The following is a 21,202-nucleotide window of genomic DNA, read 5'->3' as shown; positions in this document are numbered from 1 at the left end:
CTAATATTCTGAAAATACGTCATCTTTCAACGTGGAAGACATTTCTTCCACACTAGCTTCTCTCTCTGCAAAACAAATGGCCAAGGCCCTCTGAGCGTACTGATTGATTGTGGTAATGAGCCACACATGCAAAGCTACTTATTTGTTGTGTCCCTCCCCCAATTTGCACTTGGCTGGGGTAGAGTGTGGGAAAATACTGAATTTTGTACAATGTATCGAAATAACATTGTGCAGGTACCCACAAGACATTGTGTAGTTGAACACACTACAAAGGGTAAAGAGTGCAAGAAAAGCGGGAGACAGGGAGAGAGACAGAGAGAGAGACAGACAGGTTCTTGGCGCTATGTTGAAACAGCAGGCTCAGGGAGGAGGAAGACCGAGTGAAGGCACACAGCAAAACTTTTTGTTTAAATTTGACTTGTTTTCACCTACACACACACTTTTACACACTTTTATTACCCTCGGGTCCAGTGGACCCGAACACCACATACATTTGTAGGGGGATGCACAGTGTGCACTCAATGAAAATGTGTTCTTTTAGTAAACATTGAAAATGGGTCAACAGACGCCACACAAGGGTTAATATGAGCAGCTGTGAAATAAATCTAAAAACACTTGTTTCATTCCACGCGTCAACCACTGTTTGAGGAGCATGCTATCCCTGCCTGACAGGAGATGTTCTGCCCAAACTCTATATGCCATGGGCTTTCAAACCTTGTTCCTGCAGCTACCCTGTGCTTAATTTGGGAAACCAAGTGAAATCAAATCAAATCAAATCAAAGTTTATTTGTCACGTGCGCCGATTAAAACGGGTGTAAACCTTACAGTGAAATGCTTACTTACAGGCTCTAACCAATGCTTCCAAAAAAAAGGTATGTATGTGTGTGTGTGTGTGTGTGTGTGTGTGTTGTAGGTAAGTAAAGAAATAAAACAACAGTAGAAAGACATTTGAAAAAAGAGTAGCAAGGCTATATACAGACACCTGTTAGTCAGGCTTATTGAGGTAGTATGTACATGTAGGTATAGTTAAAGTGACTAAGCATATAAGATAAACATAGAGTAGCAGCAGCGTAGGGGTTGGGGGGGGCACACAATGCAAATAGTCTGGGTAACCATTGGTTACCTGTTCAGGAGTCTTATGGCTTGGGGGTAAAAACTGTTGAGAATCCTTTTTGTCCTAGACTTGGCACTCCGGTACCGCTTGCCATGCGGTAGTAGAGAGAACAGTCTATGACTGGGGTGGCTGGGGTCTTTGACAATTTTTAGGGCCTTCCTCTGACACCGCCTGGTGTAGAGGTCCTGGATGGCAGGCAGCTTTGCCCCAGTGATGTACTGGGCCGTACGCACTACCCTCTGAAGTGCCTTGTGGTCGGAGGCTGAGCAATTGCCGTACCAGGCAGTGATGCAACCGGTCAGGATGCTCTCGATGTTGCAGCTGTAGAACCTTTTGAGGATCTCAGGACCCATGCCAAATCTTTTTAGTTTCCTGAGGGGGAATAGGCTTTGTCGTGCCCTCTTCTCGACTGTCTTGGTGTGTTTGGACCAGTCTAGTTTGTTGTTGATGTGGACACCAAGGAATTTGAAGCTCTCAACCTGCTCCACTACAGCCAGTCGATGAGAATGTGGACGTGCTCGGTGTTTAGTCCCAGGATCCTTAGCTTGATGATGAGCTTTGAGGGTACTATGGTGTTGAACACTGAGCTGTAGTCAATGAACAGCATTCTCACATAGGTGTTCCTTTTGTCCAGGTGGGAAAGGGAAGTGTGGAGTGCAATAGAGATTGCATCATCTGTGGATCTGTTTGGCCGGTTTGCAAATTGGAGTGGGTCTAGGGTTACTAGGATAATGGTGTTGATGTGAGCCATTACCAGCCTTTCAAAGCTCTTCATGGCTACGGACATGAGTGCTACTGGTCTGTAGTCATTTAGGCAGGTTGCCTTTGTGTTCTTGGGCACAGGGACTATGGTGGTCTGCTTGAAGCATGTTGGTATTACAGACTCAATCAGAGACATGTTGAAAATGTCAGTGAAGACACCTGCCAGTTGGTCAGCACATGCCCGGAGCACACGTCCTGGTAATCCGTCTGGCCCCGCACGGGGCTACGGAGAGCGTGATCACACAGTCGTCTGGACCAGCTGATGCTCTCATGCATGCCTCAGTGTTGCTTGCCTCAAAGCGAGCATAGAGCATAGGGAACATCAATAGTAGTGTCTTTTTGTAACAAAACAACTGTTGACAGCCCGTCTGCGTGCCCAAGAAAGGATAAAGGAGAGAGAGGAGGAGATGGAAATGCATGGTGGTGAGATATTCTGTATAGCTGAAGGTAATGTGACACTCAATTAATATGAAGATATTTGTAAAAAAATCCCTATTACTAGGCTATTCCAAATCAAATACAAATTCACTAATTGTAGGCTAACTGTAAGCCGCCCTGGACAAACAATGAACCAACAGCATCGCCTAGGCCTGGCTATATGTTCTCTCCCAGACTCGTGGATATACATTTTGGAGCGTAGCGTAAGGTCCATCCAGTATGAATAATAATACAGTCCACACTCAAAGGCGATTATACAAATGTGTTTACTTTTGGAGCATAGGCTAGAACAATTATGTACCAAGACGTCTTAAATCAGTGTTTGTTTTATGTTTTTCTGCCATGCGTAATATGCACTAGGCTGTGTGTTGTATAACGGCACAGTCATCATTTTAATTGAGTTTTTTTTCTGGCTTGGGCTGGTAAGCCTATGCAGAAGCTTTAATATGCGTGAGTGTTTCGAATGAATCATCACCTTAGAAAGGCTGTCCAGTTCGTCGTGTTAGGCTTTGAAACAGCATCCACAACAACCATGTTAACACTGTTTCAACCTGCTGTTGAACTTCTTTCTTCAAATGAATCCTCACAGTGAGGTGAGTTTTAAAGTATGATTGGCCAACTGTTGATAAGATGATAAGTGTTTGATGTGTTTTTCGAAGCATTTTCATGGATGTCAGAGCGGTTAGGGGGAAAATAGAGGCCTGTGTACCAGGCCATTAGGACCTGATGGTAGTTAGCAAATTGGGTACTACCAAAGCATGTCCAGAGGGCATAAAATTAGATTACTGTGACTCAAAAGTCAACTGGAATTTTACTGTGATCACGACTCATGACTGCCTGTGTGGCGGTAACATGGTCACTGCAACAGCCCAAGTCCACTCAGGGATTTCACAATGAGGCCAATGGTGACAGATACAGAGTTTAATGGCTGTGATAGAGAAAACTGAGGTTGGATCAACAACATTGTAGTTGCTCCACAATACTAACCTAATTGACAAAGTGAAAAGAAGGGAACCTATACAGAATACAAATATTCCAAAACATGCATCCTGTTTACAAACAAGGCACTAAAGTCATACTGCAAAAAAATGTGTCAATGTTATGTTTGCATCATGTTATGCTTGTAATCGTTAAGGACTGGAGAGTTTTTCAGGATAAAAAATAAACAGAATGGCGCTAAGCACAGGCAAAATCCTAGAGTAAAACCTGGTTCAGTCTGCCTTCCACCAGACACTGGGAGATTAATTCACAGTTCATCAGGACCATAACCTAAAACACAAGGCCAAATCTACACTGGAGTTGCTTACCAAGAAGACAGTGAATGTTCCTGAGTGGCCGAGTTACAGTTTTGACTTAAATATATAGCAAGATCTGAAAATGGTTGTCTAGCAATGATCAACAACCAATTTGAGCTTGAAGAATTTTGAAAATAATAATGGGCAAATGTTGCACCTTCCAGGTGTGGAAAGCTCTTAGAGACTTACCCAGAAAGACTCACAGCTATAATTGCTGCCAAAGGTGCTTCTAGAAAGTATGTAAAAAAAAAAATCCACTTTGTCATTAAGGGGTATTGTGTGTAGATAGGTGAGAAAAATGTTTATTTAATCAATGTTTAGTTTCAGGCCATAACGCAACAAAATGTGGAATAAGTCAAGGGGTATGAATATTTTCTGAAGGCACTGTATCTCTTGTACTATAGAAGTACCATTATGTACTTAATAGTGACATTGACTCTGTCACTATTGTGTGCTGTCCCTCCTCACACTGGAGCACCGTCCTACTGGCTAGCATTGATCCTGTTCCATGCTTGACTAGCTCCTAGCTCTCTGTGGCTGTGGCTGTGCTTGTCAAGGTCGTGACTGAGCCAGTTAGATTGGACACAGATTAGGACTACCCCAGAAACAAATCCTCTATAGGTTTATATTGTCATTGAACATCATTTCAGCTGTCCTTAAAGGATTCAGTGTACAACATTGCTTGCGTTGAAGCCTAGTTCTGATTATGATTGAAAGTCATGATGAACCCTAGTCCTTCTCTGTCTTTTACTTCACAATTCAAACTCAAGGCGTGGTCTGTTCCTGAATCTTGTTATCAATGCCTATGTTCAATGAACCAATGAATTTCTGAAGTGCAACGTTTGAAATCAGCTATGCCGTAAAGCCATGACCCTAAAGAAATGTGCAGACCTAACATTGGGCCCCAATCCAATGTCACCATTTTGCATGCACAGAAATTCACAATTATGCATTGTCTCATTCCCCACAGGTGGTGGTCAACAAGGCGGCCATGATCGTGAACCAGCTGACGCGGAAAGAGGCGTCTCGCCGGGTGCTGATGCAGTCCCCCCAGATGGTGGCGGCGGTGGTGCGGGCCATGCAGAACACGGGAGACATGGAGACAGCCCGTTGTGCCGCCAGCATCCTCCACAGCCTGTCCCACCAGAGAGAGGGCCTGCTCGCCATCTTCAAGTCCGGGGGCATCCCCGCCCTGGTCCGCATGCTCAGGTAGGAGAGGAGGGATGGATTATTGGGTGGATGGATGTTGAGGGGTAGATGGGAGTGGATAGATGGAGGGAAGTATCGACAGATGTTTGGAAAAATTGTTGGTAAATGGTTTGATGTGAAGGAGTAGGTATGGATGGATGGGTGGATAGAAGGATCGATAGATGTTTGGATACTTTTGGTTAAAGTAGGGAATGGACTGGTTGGGGTGAATAGGCATGGATGGATGGATGGATGGAGGGATGGATGGTGATGGATTTATATTTTTATAGGCATTGTAAGTTGGTGGTTTGATTGGGAGTGAATTAGTGAAATATAGAGAGAGAAAAAGCAAGGGGGTGAAAGAGAGAAAAAGATATACTCGTCAGATGGAATTCAGTGTTAGAAATAAAGTGAAATGAGGCACGCACTGTTCTGGCCTGTCTCTGCATCTGCAATTGTGTACGTGCTGTTTGTGCTAATTTGTGTGTGTGTGTGTGTGTGTGTGTGCTTGCATGTATGCAAGCATGAGCGTGTGTGTGTGTGCGTGCATACATGCTTATGTGTGTGTATCCCCACCACCATGTCCACTACTGCCTGCAGGCTACGATATTAGCCTATCACATTATTACCCATCAGAAATGAGGTGTCATGCTGTGCTCATTAACTTGGCCAAACTGGTCTGCACATCATTTCAACCTGACCACCAGGCTCATTTTAACCTCACGATAAGCGGTGGCCATTTTTCATATGCATTTCTCATAGAGGCAGAGAGTCTCTTTATCTCTGTTCACACAGTATAAACCCTGTATAACAGTCTAGGAGGCATTGGGCAGAAACTGAATCAAGACATTTAATTAATTCAGAAACATAATTCAAATAAATACAAATGGAAAAACCTACCTGTACAAGACTATCAAATAGGGATTTAGATGCAGATTCACGATAGAAAAATATGTGCTTTTTAATGATACAAAGAGCAGATTCGAGCAAATTAAATTCAGAGGGAACTAATTGGGAAAAGAAAGGTCATGCTAATTTCTCTCACACCTCAATCTCTTCCTCTGCTCTCCTCTGCCTCTCTCTTTTTCTCAACCTACTCTCCCTATTTCCCTCCCTCTCCCTCTCCCCTCCCTCCACTCTCCTCTTACCTCCCCCTCCCCTCTCCTCTTCCCTCAGTTCTCCCATGGAGTCAGTGCTGTTCTATGCCATCACCACCCTCCACAACCTGCTACTGCATCAGGAGGGAGCCAAGATGGCGGTGCGCCTGGCCGACGGCCTGCAGAGGATGGTGCCCCTGCTGAAGAAGAGCAACCCCAAGTTCCTGGCCATCACCACAGACTGCCTGCAGCTGCTCTCCTACGGAAACCAGGAGAGCAAGGTGTGTAGTGCGGGAGGATAATGCTTGAGCCATCATATTTGGCATAGTGGTATTGGCACAGACTACCTGCATCTTCACTGCAGCCAGGGTTGTGTGTGTGTGTGTGTGTGTGTGTGTGTGTGTGTGTGTGTGTGTGTGTGTGTGTGTGTTGTGGTGGTTCATTTCTTTACTGTCAATTGAGGAGAGACAAACTTATCATACAAGTCAGAGTTATACTTCATCTAAATCTTTATTCACTTATTACTAAGAGAGCAGGTCAATACAACACACACATATAAAGTGAATCGATTGAGTGCTCTGCGTTAAGGATGACTGGTCGACGAATCACCCTCAGATGATTCGTTGAGAGCCCCGAGACAAAGGTGCAAAGGTCTTTTATAGCCAAGATACACCCCCTTCAGTCTACATGACAAACAACAGATGTATGGAATGGGTCACAAGGTGAAGATTTGCATGAAAGATACTTAGTATTCACAGCAGAGAGTATCTGATTGTGTAGAGACCAGGGTCTGACCCTGGAGTCATCTCTCCCTGCTACCTTATAGAACAGAAACATTAACTCATGATCTGGAATGCGGTATCACCCAAAGACATCGTAAATCGTCCAGAGGCCCATCCTCAGTAGAACACACACCGATGAGAGTTCTAACAACCCATTATTCTGTTGCATTAAACAACCCTTTGATGCAATTACAGCATTATAGCATAATCTTGCAATTTTGCTCTCACAGTGTGCGTGTGCGTGTGCGTGTGTGCGTGTGTGCGTGTGTGTGTGTGTGTGTGTGTGTGTGTGTGTGTGTGTGTTGTGGTGGTTCATTTCTTTACTGTCAATTGAGGAGAGACAAACTTATCATACAAGTCAGAGTTATTCTTTCAACTAAATCTTTATTCACTTATTAGTAAGAGAGCAGGTCAATACAACACACACATATAAAGTGAATCGATTGAGTGCTCTAACGTTAACGATGACTGGTCGACGAATCACCCTCGGATGATTCGTTGAGAGCCCCGAGACAAAGGTACAAAGGTCTTTTATAGCCAAGATACACCCCCGTCAGTCTACATGACAAACAACAGATGTATGGAATGGGCCACAAGGTGAAGATTTGTATGAAAGATACTTAAAATTCACAGCAGACAGTATCTGATTGTGTAGAGACCAGGGTCTGGCCCTGGAGTCACCTCTCCCTGCTACCTTATAGAACAGAAACATTAACTCATGATCTGGAATGCGGTATCACTCAAAGACATCGTAAATCTTCCAGAGGCCCATCCTCAGTAGAACACACACAGATGAGAGTTTTTACAACCCGTTATTCTGTTGCATTAAACAACCCTTTGATGCAATTACAGCATTATAGCATAATCTTGCAATTTTGCTCTCACAGTGTGCGTGTGCGTGTGCGTGTGCGTGTGTGTGTGTGTGTGTAGTTGCAGGTCTGGATTATGCGTGGTCCCTTTTAGTGCCACCTGCAGCTGCACTGCAGGAGAGCAAGGGTGTATATGCACGTGATGTGTGTGTGTGTGTACATGCACACACACAAGCACTCACACACTGTACATGTCCTTAACACTGGCTGCTTGCAGCTGCATTGGTGCAGCAAATGTAAAACCCTGTATGGGGTTAGTAATGTACCCTCTATTACGTCAGTAATATACTGAACATTAAGTAAATAGAATTAAATTAAATACACACACTGCTATTATTACTCTAACAATCATATGCGAGACAATTCATAATGCAATGTAATGTAATGTCCAAACTCTGTAATTATATTTCATTGTACATGACAGTGTGTTTTCATTGTTATTCCTCTCAGCTTATCATCTTAGCTAACGGGGGCCCTGAGGGGCTGGTCTTCATCATGAGGAACTATAATTATGAGAAACTGTTGTGGACCACCAGCCGTGTGCTCAAAGTTCTCTCAGTGTGCCCTAGCAACAAGCCCGCCATAGTAGAATCTTGTGTGTGTGTGTGTGTGTGTGTGTGTGTGTTGTGGTGGTTCATTTCTTTACTGTCAATTGAGGAGAGACAAACTTATCATACAAGTCAGAGTTATACTTCATCTAAATCTTTATTCACTTATTAGTAAGAGAGCAGGTCAATACAACACACATATATAAAGTGAATCGATTGAGTGCTCTAACGTTAATGATGACTGGTCGACGAATCACCCTCAGATGATTCGTTGAGAGCCCCGAGACAAAGGTGCAAAGGTCTTTTATAGCCAAGATACACCCCCTTCAGTCTACATGACAAACAACAGATGTATGGAATGGGTCACAATGTGAAGATTTGTATGAAAGATACTTAGTATTCACAGCAGACTGTATCTGATTGTGTAGAGACCAGGGTCTGGCCCTGGAGTCATCTCTCCCTGCTACCTTATAGAACAGAAACATTAACTCATGCTCTGGAATGCGGTATCACCCAAATACATCGTAAATCTTCCAGAGGCCCATCCTCAGTAGAACACACACAGATGAGAGTTCTAACAACCGTTATTCTGTTGCATTAAACAACCCTTTGAAGCAATTACAGCATTATAGCATAATCTTGCAATTTTGCTCTCACAGTGTGTGTGTGTGTGTGTGTGTGTGTGTGTGTGTGTGTGTGTGTAGTTGCAGGTCTGGATTATGCATGGTCCCTTTTAGTGCCACCTGCAGCTGCACTGCAGGAGATCAAGGGTGTATATACACGTGATGTGTGTGTGTGTACATGCACACACACAAGCACTCACACACTGTACATGTCCTTAACACTGGCTGCTTGCAGCTGCATTGGTGCAGCAAATGTAAAACCCTGTATGGGGTTAGTAATGTACCCCCTATTACATCAGTAATATACTGAACATTAAGTAAATAGAATTAAATTAAATACACACACTGCTATTATTACTCTAACAATCATATGCGAGACAATTCATAATGCAATGTAATGTAATGTCCAAACTCCGTAATGATATTTCATTGTACATGACAGTGTGTTTTCATTGTTATTCCTCTCAGCTTATCATCTTAGCTAACGGGGGCCCTGAGGGGCTGGTCTTCATCATGAGGAACTATAATTATGAGAAACTGCTGTGGACCACCAGCCGTGTGCTCAAAGTTCTCTCAGTGTGCCCTAGCAACAAGCCCGCCATAGTGGAAGCTGGTGAGTGTGTGTGTGTGTGTGTGTGTGTGTGTGTGTGTGTGTGTGTGTGTGTTTTGGGGGAGGGTGTGTGTTATGTGTGTGTTAGTACATGTGTGTGTGTCTGTGCGTATGTTTGTTATCTCATCCTTACCATAAAAGAGCCATTTAACCTCCCCTCTCTCTCATCCTTCCAGGGGGCATGCAAGCCCTGGGACAGCACCTGACTGGCTCCAGCCAGCGCCTCACACAGAACTGCCTCTGGACCCTGAGGAATCTGTCTGATGCTGCCACTAAACAGGTAGGAGGTCAGGAGTCCATTTTGAATCCGCAGAGACCGTACCATAGAGTAATACAGAGATAGTACAGAGTTTATAAAGACCAATGACTATATATATTAATGAACAAAGCCATCGATCACGTGACAGTATCTATTCCTATGTGAAGACTCTATAGCGCATTGAAACCAAATTAAGTCGGTTAAGATTGCGCCTCATGCAGATGTAACATGCACAGTTTGAGCTAATTCAGGAAGTGACGTTGCAGGCTAGCTCAGTGCTGCCCGCTTTCATTGAGTAATTCAAGTTGAAAGCCGACCAGGGTACGGCAGGCTGCCATTCGCAAACTAAATTCTTCTGTGTGCGATTTTAAAATAATCGGTTCAAGGACATACTGTACATCTTGTGTGTTAGAAAAACAGTTATTGGTACCATGATTGTCTTCATAACATTTATTTATTTTTATGAAGACGGACCACGAAGATCGAAATTTTTCCATTTTCTATAATGGGAGATCCTGTTTTCTCCCGCAATCGGCCTCGAACTGCTGTGGCTTCAATGAGGCAGTCGTTCTCCCCTGTTAAATACAGTACCATTGAGTTCCACAGAGACAGTAACATACAGTAGTTGGAGTTCTACAGTAAAACATATAATGAACAAACAAAGACAAATATGGAATTCTCAATCCCCAATCTTCCTACCTCCCCCCGTTCTCTGTCTGTAGGAGGGTCTGGACGGCCTGCTGCAGGTGTTAGTGGGACAGCTGGGTTCGGACGATGTCAACATGCTGACGTGCGCCACGGGGATCCTGTCCAACCTCACCTGCAACAACTCCCGCAACAAGACCCTGGTCACACAGTGCGGCGGCGTCGAGGCGCTCATCCACGCCGTGCTGCGGGCCGGAGAAAAGGAGGACGTGGCCGAGCCCGCCGTCTGCGCCCTGCGCCACTTGACGTCACGCCACCAGGACGCCGAGCTTGCCCAGAATGCTGTAAGGCTGCATTATGGTATTCCTGCCATTGTCAAGCTGCTGGGGCAGCCCCACTACTGGCCTGTGGTGAAGGTGAGAGGGGAGATAGTTGGTTGGGGAGGGAGTGGGAGTGGGAGTGGGGAAGAGCTGAGAAAAAGGGTATACTGTTTTTTTTGTCTTGCTCGTTGTTTTGTCTGGCTGGAAGCTCCATTACTGTTGAAGTTGAAGTTGAGGGGTTGAAGGATCAAAGAGTTTGCAGGTTGGTTGTGGTTGTTTTGTCTGGCCAGTTGATCTTTTGTTTGTTGTTTTGTCTGGCTTGAGTGTTCGGTTGTTTTGTTTGGTTGGCTGCTTTGTCTTTGTGGTTCTTTTGTTTACCTAAATAACTGGTTGTGGTACATCCAATTTGTCTATGTGTCTATATCCAGCAGCTGCAGTCCGCCTTTAATGATTCCTGATTTAACGGGTGCTTGAGTGAGGTTAAAATCATTGCGTACAGCCACCACTCATCGTCCCCTTCTTTGCAATGTATGATGCGCTGTACATATGAATGCATTTTCTTTGAGGCTTTAATTGGAAACAACATGGCTGTACTAATAAGGGCTCTATTTCATTTGCATTGCGTAAGTTCAACTTTACAGCGTGATTGAATGTTCCCGCTTTAGTGGAGACTTTGTTCATAGTGAACACTGCATATGTCGGCCCAATTGGAAATGACCTTAACTTAACATTTCTATCTGCGGAATCCGTAACACTTCAGCATTAGAGATTGAATAGAGCCCTTCATTTAGCTAGAAGTGTCGTTTGAAAATTGTGGTACTTTAATGAAGAATTACTTTTAAATTAAAGCAGGTCAGAGGGGATGTTTTGGAGTGAGTGAGACCTGCATAGGGGATGAAGTTGTTCACGATGCGAGATGTAGTGCAGGCAGGGTTCTGGGCTGTACCCCGAGGCAGGGCACAGGACGTGCCTCCCATAATCCTGCTGGGACAACACCCGCTGGCTCCCACTGTCCCCTCTCTGGCTTTTTGTTTTTGTTTTGGAGAAAATGAGGGAGGGAGGGAGGGAGGGAGGGAGGGAGGGAGGGAGGGAGGGAGGGAGGGAGGGAGGGAGGGAAAATACACAAAGATTAAGTAAGATAGAAATGGCTAACTTGTTGAGAGAGAGAGAGAGAGAAAGAGAGAGACTCACATGCAGCGAGTGTAGTATGCTTCACACAACAATGTCACTGTGAAACAAGGATAACATCATCTGGGATTTGCAAGGCCGTCGCTGTCATTTCTTTTTTTTTTGTAATGAAAACAAGATTGGTTGGATTTTTCCCAAAGTGGCTACCTTGGGAATTTATATCAATGTGTTATTGTTTCATCAGGGAATAATGCACACCCATCTTTGACAGCAGGTGGATTTAAGGATGGCAAGTTAGTTACATGCTCAACTTGCCAGAATAATCAAACAAAATAAATCATGCTAAAATGTCAGCCTAGTGTGAGGGTAAACCAATATCTAACATTATTAGCTATGCTATTGATATACAGTAGATTGACTAAGATGATAGTAGGCATAACAGTAATATCAATAGTAATACAGTATAGCAATAATTTGATACCAGTAATAGTAATATCAATGGTACATTATCATTGTTTTAAAAATACCACCTACCAATTCATGTCACCTTTGCTTTATGATTGGTCGTTTTCCTCTCTTATGATCTAGACAGTCAAATAGTATGATAAGGAAGGTTAGTTTCCCTTCCCCCTCCAACCCCGTGCTTCAGTGTCTGATCGCTGATTGGTTTCGAGATGCTCCTCTGATTCGCTCCGAGCAAGCAGCATCCGTGAAACACGCTTGAATTCATGCCAATCGGAACAGAACCCTTCAATGGCCGAGTCTGCTTGTGTGTCTTGCTGTCCTGCTCTGTTCCCATGGGCACTGGTCCACAAGAATGGCCCTTTATTTTTACCCTGATGTGCACTAGCCTCTCTGTGTGTCGTGGTTGTCTCCCAATAGTCCATCGAGGTGTTCTTTCCTTGTGTCCTTTCCTTCAATTCTGATCTGAAAGTATTTGATGAGTGAGTGAAATCACTATGGTAGGCAGCTATCTAGTCTTTTCTACCTGTCATTGGTCTTTAAGGACAGTGGAAAGTAATCAATTTAAGAGTATTTGTACTCTCTGTGTGTGTGCATGTAGGCCTATGCCTGTACACTTGACAAGTGGCCATGTGTATCTTCATGACTCCAGTGACACATCTCCCCCATCTGTAGCACCAGGTAAACATTGACGTCTCTCATCCTCTACTCCAACTGAAAGAAAGGTGTTTTCTAAGGCCTATCGGCAGCCAGCTATCCATGTATTGGCACCTTGTTCCCGATTCCTTGACCATGTATACAACTCTTCCCATTTGGGGGATATTAGGCTTTTTGAGTTCATTAGCTCTGATTGACTATCACTTAGTTCCCACACAAAGAACATGAATGACACACACACTCTGCTCTCTCTCACACACACACACACACACACACACACACACACACACACACACACACAGCTCTCTCTCTCCCTCACACGCACATACACTCACGCACGCACACACACACACATACACACACACACAGCTCTCTCCCTCACACACACACTGCTCTCTCCATAACACACACACACTCCTCTATCTCTGCCTCCTTCTGCTCTACGTCAGCCAGAAGGTCGCTCTGCACCAAGCTGTGCCTAATCACTCATTTACGCCTTCTGAATTTAAATCTCATACTGTGGCGGAGTGTGTGTGTGTGTGTGTGTGTGTGTCCAAACCCATATGGATAAGCAGAGAGAGCCATATAAATATTTACCTGGGCATGCTGGAATGCACTCGTGTGTATGTTCATCTCTGACTGCGTACACATACATGTCTGTGCCTAAGCGGGATTTAATAATTCATTTACAGTCTGAATGAGCCAATCGTTCCGCCCTCTCCCTCTCCCTCTCTCTCAGTGCGGTACGGAGGCAGACGCTATGAGCCATGCCTGAATTTTCCTCCTGATCTGCACTCCTCATTGACAGACAGCAGGGAATGTGTGTGTGCTCGTGTGTGTGTGTGTGTGGAGAATTAGGCAACCCGATCTCCATCACAGCACACGCCAGTGGAGGATTCTCAATCCAGCCGGAGCTCTTTTAATAAAGGGGAAGTTGTTATTTTATGATGCGAAATGAATGATGTGATTTTTAAAAGGGGACTTTATATAAGATGTTATTGGCCCCTGTTGGGGCTAGAGGTCGGGGTATGTGAAATGGGAGGAAACATCAGAGGGCAGTGTTATGGTAAGCCAGACCATCATTTCAGGAGATGGCATCTCACGTTCTGCTAAATGTGACTGCAGTTACATTGCCGCAGCGTGCAACGGCTTGCACAGTCGCACATATAGGTGTATATCTTAGGGTACGCATGCGTTCTTTCACATGAGCACCACACTGCCGTGCCAAGTCCTTAATAGATGTGTACTGTATGCTTTCATACATGCACTCTCATAGTCATGCAGTATATCATGTATTTGTGGACAAGGTGTTGTAGCAGTAAAAGAGATTATATTGATGCTTTTTCCCCATACAGCTACATTCAACCCGCCCCCTCTCTCTTTCCCGTAGGCCACGGTTGGTCTGATCCGTAACCTGGCGCTGTGCCCAGTCAATCAGGCCCCACTGAGGGATGCTGGAGCCATCCCCCGATTGGTCAACCTGCTGCTGAAGGCTCACCAGGACACCCAGAGACACGCCTCCAGTTCTCAGCAGACGTACCAGGTCGGCCACGACGCCATTCAACACATAAGACTCACTGTCACAGGAATGACACTGTCATAATCCAGAATGATAGAAGTTATGTCGCCTTCACCACAAATGTGCAAGTCACTCACAGTCACAGCACTTGCACAGAGGGAGTCGCCTCCGTTGCAACCCACGTACCACGGATGAATCCACTCCATTACATGCTAGCCATATCACACAATCACCTCAGCCGAATACAGAATTCAAACACACTGAAGCACTCGAGGCAACATTCTTTCAGCACTCCTGCACATCAAACCACACAAATTCCAAGACTGCATTCTCTGTGTTTGAAACCGTTCCTCACACTGTAAAACAAGTAGGTTGTATTTCAGACTCAGTAAAGGGCTGCAATGCGTCACACAGTGGTCCCAGCAGGATAGTCCAGTGGTCAACACCATGCCACGGCGCCAGCACACGCCCCCCATTCCAGGCCTCTCCAACCCAGTGTAGGCCGCTCGGGAGACCCAGTGACAGAGATCCATTTCAGTCCACCGGCCCACTTTGAACTCTGAGCTGCACAACAATACTCACACGTATAGACAGAGAGCTGTGGCTTGAGGGAAGACAAGAAATGTAGGCTAAGTTTGTGAGAGACGCCCGGGGAGTTTTTCACTGATTCTCAGCAGAAGGTTGCAGACCTATGCTCCCACCTGTTTCTGGTTTTCACCTGTCAGCTTTTTTCCAGCAAGCCAAAAATGATTACTAAGCACAACAGGCCCATTCCCCTTGCTCGTTGTCTGTAAATGGTTTATTTAAACATGAGGCAGGATACATGCACACACATACACACCGATACACCCTCTCAAGTCTATGAATCATTTTACAGGGTTTTGCCGCCATTGGGATTAAGGTCCTCTCTGAGTGTCAAAGTGAATGGCGCCCAGCTGTTGTATTGTTAAGATTGTCAAACCAGCTTACATTAAGTAGATCAGACACACACACACACACACACACACACAATGTTAAGTGCTGAAAACAAACCCATACATCAATGTATCATCCCACAGAGGATTCCACAAAGTTACACATACTACACACACACACTTCCTAAATCTCTTCCCCGCTCTCTTCCCAGGATGGTGTTCGTATGGAGGAGATAGTGGAGGGCTGTACAGGAGCCCTGCACATCCTGGCCAGAGACCCCGTCAACAGGGGAGAGATCGCCAGCATGCAGACCATCCCACTCTTTGTACAGGTTAATGTCTAATACACCATACTCTCGGTTGGTGTTGTATGCACTTGTGTGAGAGAGAGAACGTGGGAAAGAGAGTGAAAATAAGTGAGTGTGTGTGTACTTGTGAGTTTTTGGTGTATTCTAGCAGATGTGTCTGAGCTCTCCCTCCCTCTCTCCATCCGTCCGTAGCTGTTGTACTCGTATGTGGAGAACGTGAAGCGTGTGTCTGCGGGGGTGCTGTGTGAGCTGGCCCTGGACAAGCAGTCTGCGGAGATGATCGACGCAGAGGGAGCCTCCGCCCCGCTCATGGAGCTGCTGCACTCCAACAACGAGGGCATCGGTCAGTCTCTTCATAAACAGCAGCTTGCGCTTTAGTGGATTGTATGTAGCACTTGGATTTTCAACAAACAATCAAATATATCTTCTTTACAGACTTGGGCTTTCAAAACAGTTCCATATACTGTACATACAAATATACACGCACGCACACACACGTTACACTCCTACACTCTTAGAGGAGAAAGGTGCTATCTAGGACCTGAAAGGGTTCTTCGGCTGTCCCCATAGGAAAACCCTTAGTAGAACCTTTTTTTGGTACCGGGTAGAACCCGTTTGGATCCAGGTAGAACCCTTTTGAAATCCATGTAGAACCCTTTCCACAGAGGGTTCTACGTGGAACCCAAAAGGGTTCTACCTGGAACCAAAAAGGGTTCTACTATGGGGACAACCGAAGAATCCTTTTGGAAAACCTTTTTTTCTAAGAATGTACGCACAAGTCTTCAGAAACAAACACACTGTAAGCCACACTTTCTTTATTTTATCCCTCTCTTTCTCTCGCTCTCTCTCTCTCTCTCTCTCTCTCTCTCTCACAAGCATATGCACACAGACCTCTTACAAACAAATATGACCTCTTTCTCTATCTCTCCCTGGGCTCTCTCCATCTCCTTTTAATAATGTGTGCTGACTAATCAAACATGACTCTCTGTCTCTTTAAATCTCTCTATATCTCTGCCTCCCACCTCTCTCTGCCCATCTCACTTTCTCAATGTTTCTCAATGTACCCCATTAGCATTTTGAGTACTCATCATAACTGTCGTAGCATAGAGGCAATGACAAACAACCTCTTGATATCTCTTCCTTCTTCTCTCCCCCCCTCTTTCCCCCACTCCCTCTCTCCATGTCTCTCCCCGACCTCTCCCTCACAGCCACCTATGCGGCAGCTGTTCTCTTCCGTATCTCGGAGGACAAGAGTTCCGACTACAGGAAGCGTGTGTCCGTGGAGCTCACCCACTCACTGTTCAAACACGACCCTGCGGCCTGGGAGATGGTAAGCCTCTGCCTCTGATGCCGCCTATAGCCTGGGAGCGATCAGTACAAGGATCAGTCAGTAGTGGCTGGCCCTGTTTGAACACCTTTAAGGTTAATCTCAGTTGTCTATAGGGGCTTGACTGGCCTCCACCCTGGGATTGCTTTAAACCAATCCAATATTTCTCAGGTCAGTCATTGCTTCAGGGAAGAACTGTAGCAAAATCAAAATACACGCCACACTACGACACAATCGATACCACTCAGTAATCGATCTGTATGTTTACCTTCCATGCTTGCATTACTATAAGAATGAATCGCCGACAACTAACTATATCTAGTGTTTGAACATGATTTCAAAACCGGCATGCCTAATGCGCTAAGTATCTCCGAGCCCCACACTTCGCCACAGGCTCCCAAAGCTCATTGGATAATTACCACTATCGAGGCTCACCGATTGGATTAGTGGCGGATCTGGCCCAGGTGTGAATCAATCACATCGAGCCGGGAACCTGCTGACTCATCAGGTTGTCAAGGGGAAAGGAGACAGGGAGGCCCAAAGCAGACAGGTATACTGTTTACACTACATCCGCCATGAGGAAGTATCGACCTCCAAAGGGATAGATTTAATGACTGAGCGTCGTGGGCACCAGGTGTAAAGTCAACGTCTGCCTCTGTCGTTTTTTTTTTAGAAGGGGATCGGTGAAAGTATCGTGTTTTGAAGCTAGAATGGTACAGATTTACATGAATATTTCTCAATCTCTCTCTTTCTCTCCAGGCCCACAATGCTGTACCCATGCAAGCTGCATACTTGGCGGATGGTGAGTGTGGACCAGTCCTATCTTACAGTACAATACACCAATGTACACCACTATTGTATACTATGCTATATCATAAACCAGGTGGTTCAAGCCCTGAATGCTGATTGACTGAAAGCCGTGGTATATCAGACTGCATACCATGGGTATAACAAATATTTACTATTTACTGGTCTAATTGTGTTGGTAACCAGTTTATAATAGCACCTTGGGGGTTTGCGGTATATGGCCAACACACCACGGCTAATGTCTGACAGCCCTTCGCCATGGTGCATCAGCCACATACCACACCTCCTCAGGCCTTAATGCTTAATTATACTACTGCAATCAACATCTTACATTACACTACTGCGTTTCACCCCCCCCAAAAAAAGGCAAGAGCGAGTTAGATTGCAGACCAGAAGAGAGAGAGGCAGAGATGAATTGACACACACGGATTGAAATGGATTGACACACACACACACACACCAGCGTCAGACCGCATTTAGGTTAAGTGCCACTTGATTGGTTTCCTGTTAGTGACTGTGACGAGTGACAGTGGACTGTGTGTGCCAGAGGGTGTTCATTAAGTCAACGCGCAAGCAATGTCACAGCAAAGTCTGCCCTCATCTCACTAGTCACGCACACAAACACTTACTTGAACATGAGTGGAAGAAAAGGAAAAAAAACAAATAATTGAGTTTCTCTCTCACACGCGTACACATACACACACAGTAGTGAGCATCAGAGAGGAGGGAAACGAGAGACACGTGTCTACAGAAAGCCGGAGCCAGGTCTTGTCCTTTTCCCCTCAGCAGTCCATCAGACCCCAGGGAGTGTGGGGGACCCCTGCTGTTTATACAATGTACTCGGCCCCCTGGCCACACTGCGGAGAGTGTGTGTGCGTGTGTGCATTCATGTCCGTTCATGTGTGTGTGTGTTTCTCTCTGATGTGTCTGCGCCCTCCATGCCCTGGAGAGGGGGGGGGGGGGGTCAGGGGGTTGGTAAGGGAGGGAGGAGGGGTGCTGTCATCTGGGATGGAATTAAATTCACAGAGGTATCTATCTATTTCCCCTCTGGTCACATTTCCATGTCATTTACATTTCCATTAACTGGCCATCTATCATTGTCAAGCGATCTCCCGCACTCTATCCCGCTCTCTCTCTCACACACACACACACACACTGCCGAGTTGACACACACTCTCTCTTTTCCACTGCTCGGCTAATGCTCCCTCCCGCCTTCCTGTGATTGCGTAACACTTCTCCTTTACAGAAAACACCGGCACTCTCTCTATCTGGTGAATTTATCTTTTGTTTTTTCCCCCTAGCTCTATCGGTCACTACTTTATCTCTTTGCAGTCATACGGCGTCTTTCTCCAGCTAAGCTTCAGGCCTCTGTCGTATGTCCTAGTTGTGAATCTCCACTCTGTCTTCCTCTCCTCTCGTCCATCCCTCTCTCTGCATACAGTAAATCCTCCTCATCTCAATATCTTTAATTATAATTCTGAACTCTATCCCTCCTATATCCCCCAGTGTGTGTGTGTGCGCGTGTGTGGTACATTAGTCACCATCCGTCCTTTCGCTGCTGACGCTTTATCCATATTGCAGTGCTCACATTATTAAACAGGGTATGAAACAGCATTAATGGAATAGAATAGAGGTGAAGGTGAAGAGATTGTTATTCTTGCTCTTCTATCCATCCGTCACAGGAAAACGCCTGCTGATGGGAGCAAAGCCCCTTTCTGACTGCCTGTCTAATAATTTGGATGCTTGCACACCGTCTGTCAGTGTCAATCCACCAGATGAGCTTGCCTCTCTGTTGGCCTGTGAATTCTATATTTCTCTCATCTCTCTCGACCTCCTTCCCTTCAGAGCTGGATGGAGGCTATCCCCCCTACGGCTACTCTGACCTGGGCGTGGACGGGATGCCACTGGAAGCAGAGATGCATGAGCAGTACATGCCTGAGATGGCCTACGATCCCCGACAGGCCTACCCAGAGCCACTCTAACACACAGTGCAAGGTCAGTGATATGGATGCATACTCACACACACACACACACACAGCTACACAGCACTCCTCTAATGCACAGACTCAGCCCGTACTTTCCCCAGCACACACATACACACAAACACACATGCCCAGAATGGCTGTAAAAAAAACAGACAGCTCAGCTCTGTAGTGACATAGTCAATTGCATACGACACACACGAATACCTCAACATACCATAATTTCAACATTTTAAGACGTGCATGAAACATGACTTATGTCTAAATAACTGCCTCTTCCATTGAAGGCACAAAATGGAAGGAGTGAAATTGGCATGAACACCATGGAGGGACAGCTGAACGAGGATTTCACAAAGGGAAACTCCTATTTCATGGGGAGACATTGGCCAATCAGGGGCTGTTGTCAGAAAACACAAGAAAAATGTAATAAAAAAAATAAAAAAAAGAATTTAGTGTTCCTCAAAATGAAAAGTTGCTTTGTTACAGTTAATGTGGCGGGAAATTGAACTTTAACTTTCAGATGCTGTGTTGGTTTTAGACGTTTCCTTGCATATTTACCTTGCACATTATTTTACATTATCGTCATGCGTATAATTTACATGGCGGTATGCAGAGCCACATACAGTAGTCCTCGACAATAACAAGTAACATTGAGTTCAGACAAGAAATCCTATTCATCACGTAATGAGTGCTCAGGCCCAGCTGTCTATCCCCCCCAGTCCAGTCCATGATCCAGACTGCCGCTGGGCCTGAGGGTCCGAGACAAGCAACCCCCCCCCGGAAGGTTTGTCCACAACCACTCTCTCCCAGTCGAGTGGTCTCCCAAGCACACTGGACCACAACTTCAGCTGGTGCGGTTGGTGCACCCTCTGTTCCTGTGGACCGGTCTTGCTCACCAACAGTTGCAGACACTCAACCGACACCGCATACATATGCATCGTGGACTCTAATACATTGTGCTTCAACATAAAAATGTGTGTACGATCCAAAAACGTCATGTCTGGCAGGCCCGCACCCTTTTACAGCTACTACAACTGACGTTTCCACAAAGTATGTGCGTTGTTATGGAAGATGTTTTTGATTTTGTCTTGATTCCTGGGGGTTTGGGGGAGGCGGGGAGGAGGATTGGGAGTGTGTTTTACTGAGGTAAGAGGCAGGGGGTGTATGCCAAAGAGATTTATTTTGTGACGATGATAATCATATAGCTTTCTGTTTATTTTTTATTTTGATTGGGTGGGGGGGTGGGGTTGTGTGGGGGGGGGGAAAGCAGTCATCGTGATCCTGTTGTTTGTAGAGTGTGTTCCATAGCGACCCCGCTGCACATTCCTACCTACCAAACGATAGAAAAGGCAAAGAAAAACACGAGGGATGATCGAAGGATGATGTTGATAAAGAGAGGAGTGTACCATATGAATGAATGAAGGGGAAATGAACACTATGAATATGCATTTTTACAGAACATTTTTAGTTTGAAACTTTTTCTCAAATAAACAAACTATATTAACTAGCCTGTCTCCTGTGTCTTTGTGTGGCTAATTGGGATCTTAT

General features: G+C 45.3%; 1 protein-coding gene across 6 annotated transcripts in view; it reads left to right on the top strand.

Annotated features, from left to right (window-relative positions):
- Positions 1 to 21,161, top strand: part of LOC110486185 (junction plakoglobin a) — a 76,186-nt gene extending 55,025 nt beyond the window's left edge. For 4 of the 6 annotated variants that reach the window (XM_021557607.3, XM_090196261.1, XM_090196262.1 and 1 more), the window contains 12 exons: positions 4,580 to 4,818; positions 5,974 to 6,175; positions 9,185 to 9,329; positions 9,503 to 9,606; positions 10,308 to 10,646; positions 14,188 to 14,340; positions 15,443 to 15,562; positions 15,731 to 15,881; positions 16,747 to 16,868; positions 17,625 to 17,667; positions 19,518 to 19,667; positions 19,942 to 21,161. In XM_021557607.3, coding sequence (XP_021413282.2) covers positions 4,580 to 4,818; positions 5,974 to 6,175; positions 9,185 to 9,329; positions 9,503 to 9,606; positions 10,308 to 10,646; positions 14,188 to 14,340; positions 15,443 to 15,562; positions 15,731 to 15,881; positions 16,747 to 16,868; positions 17,625 to 17,667; positions 19,518 to 19,654 — 1,755 coding nt within the window. In that variant the 3' untranslated portion in view covers positions 19,655 to 19,667; positions 19,942 to 21,161. Of the gene's footprint in view, positions 1 to 4,579; positions 4,819 to 5,973; positions 6,176 to 7,995; positions 8,283 to 9,184; positions 9,330 to 9,502; positions 9,607 to 10,307; positions 10,647 to 14,187; positions 14,341 to 15,442; positions 15,563 to 15,730; positions 15,882 to 16,746; positions 16,869 to 17,624; positions 17,668 to 19,517; positions 19,668 to 19,941 lie in introns of those variants that run through there. The other 2 variants (XM_090196265.1, XM_090196264.1) reach the window with 2 other exon arrangements.
- The last annotated feature ends 41 nt before the right edge of the window (positions 21,162 to 21,202 follow it).

This window comes from Oncorhynchus mykiss, chromosome 13, assembly GCF_057628025.1.
Source record: "Oncorhynchus mykiss isolate SJ-2025 chromosome 13, ASM5762802v1, whole genome shotgun sequence".
In the NCBI taxonomy this organism is placed as follows: Eukaryota; Metazoa; Chordata; class Actinopteri; order Salmoniformes; family Salmonidae; genus Oncorhynchus; species Oncorhynchus mykiss.
This window is presented reverse-complemented; position numbering and strand designations above follow the sequence as displayed.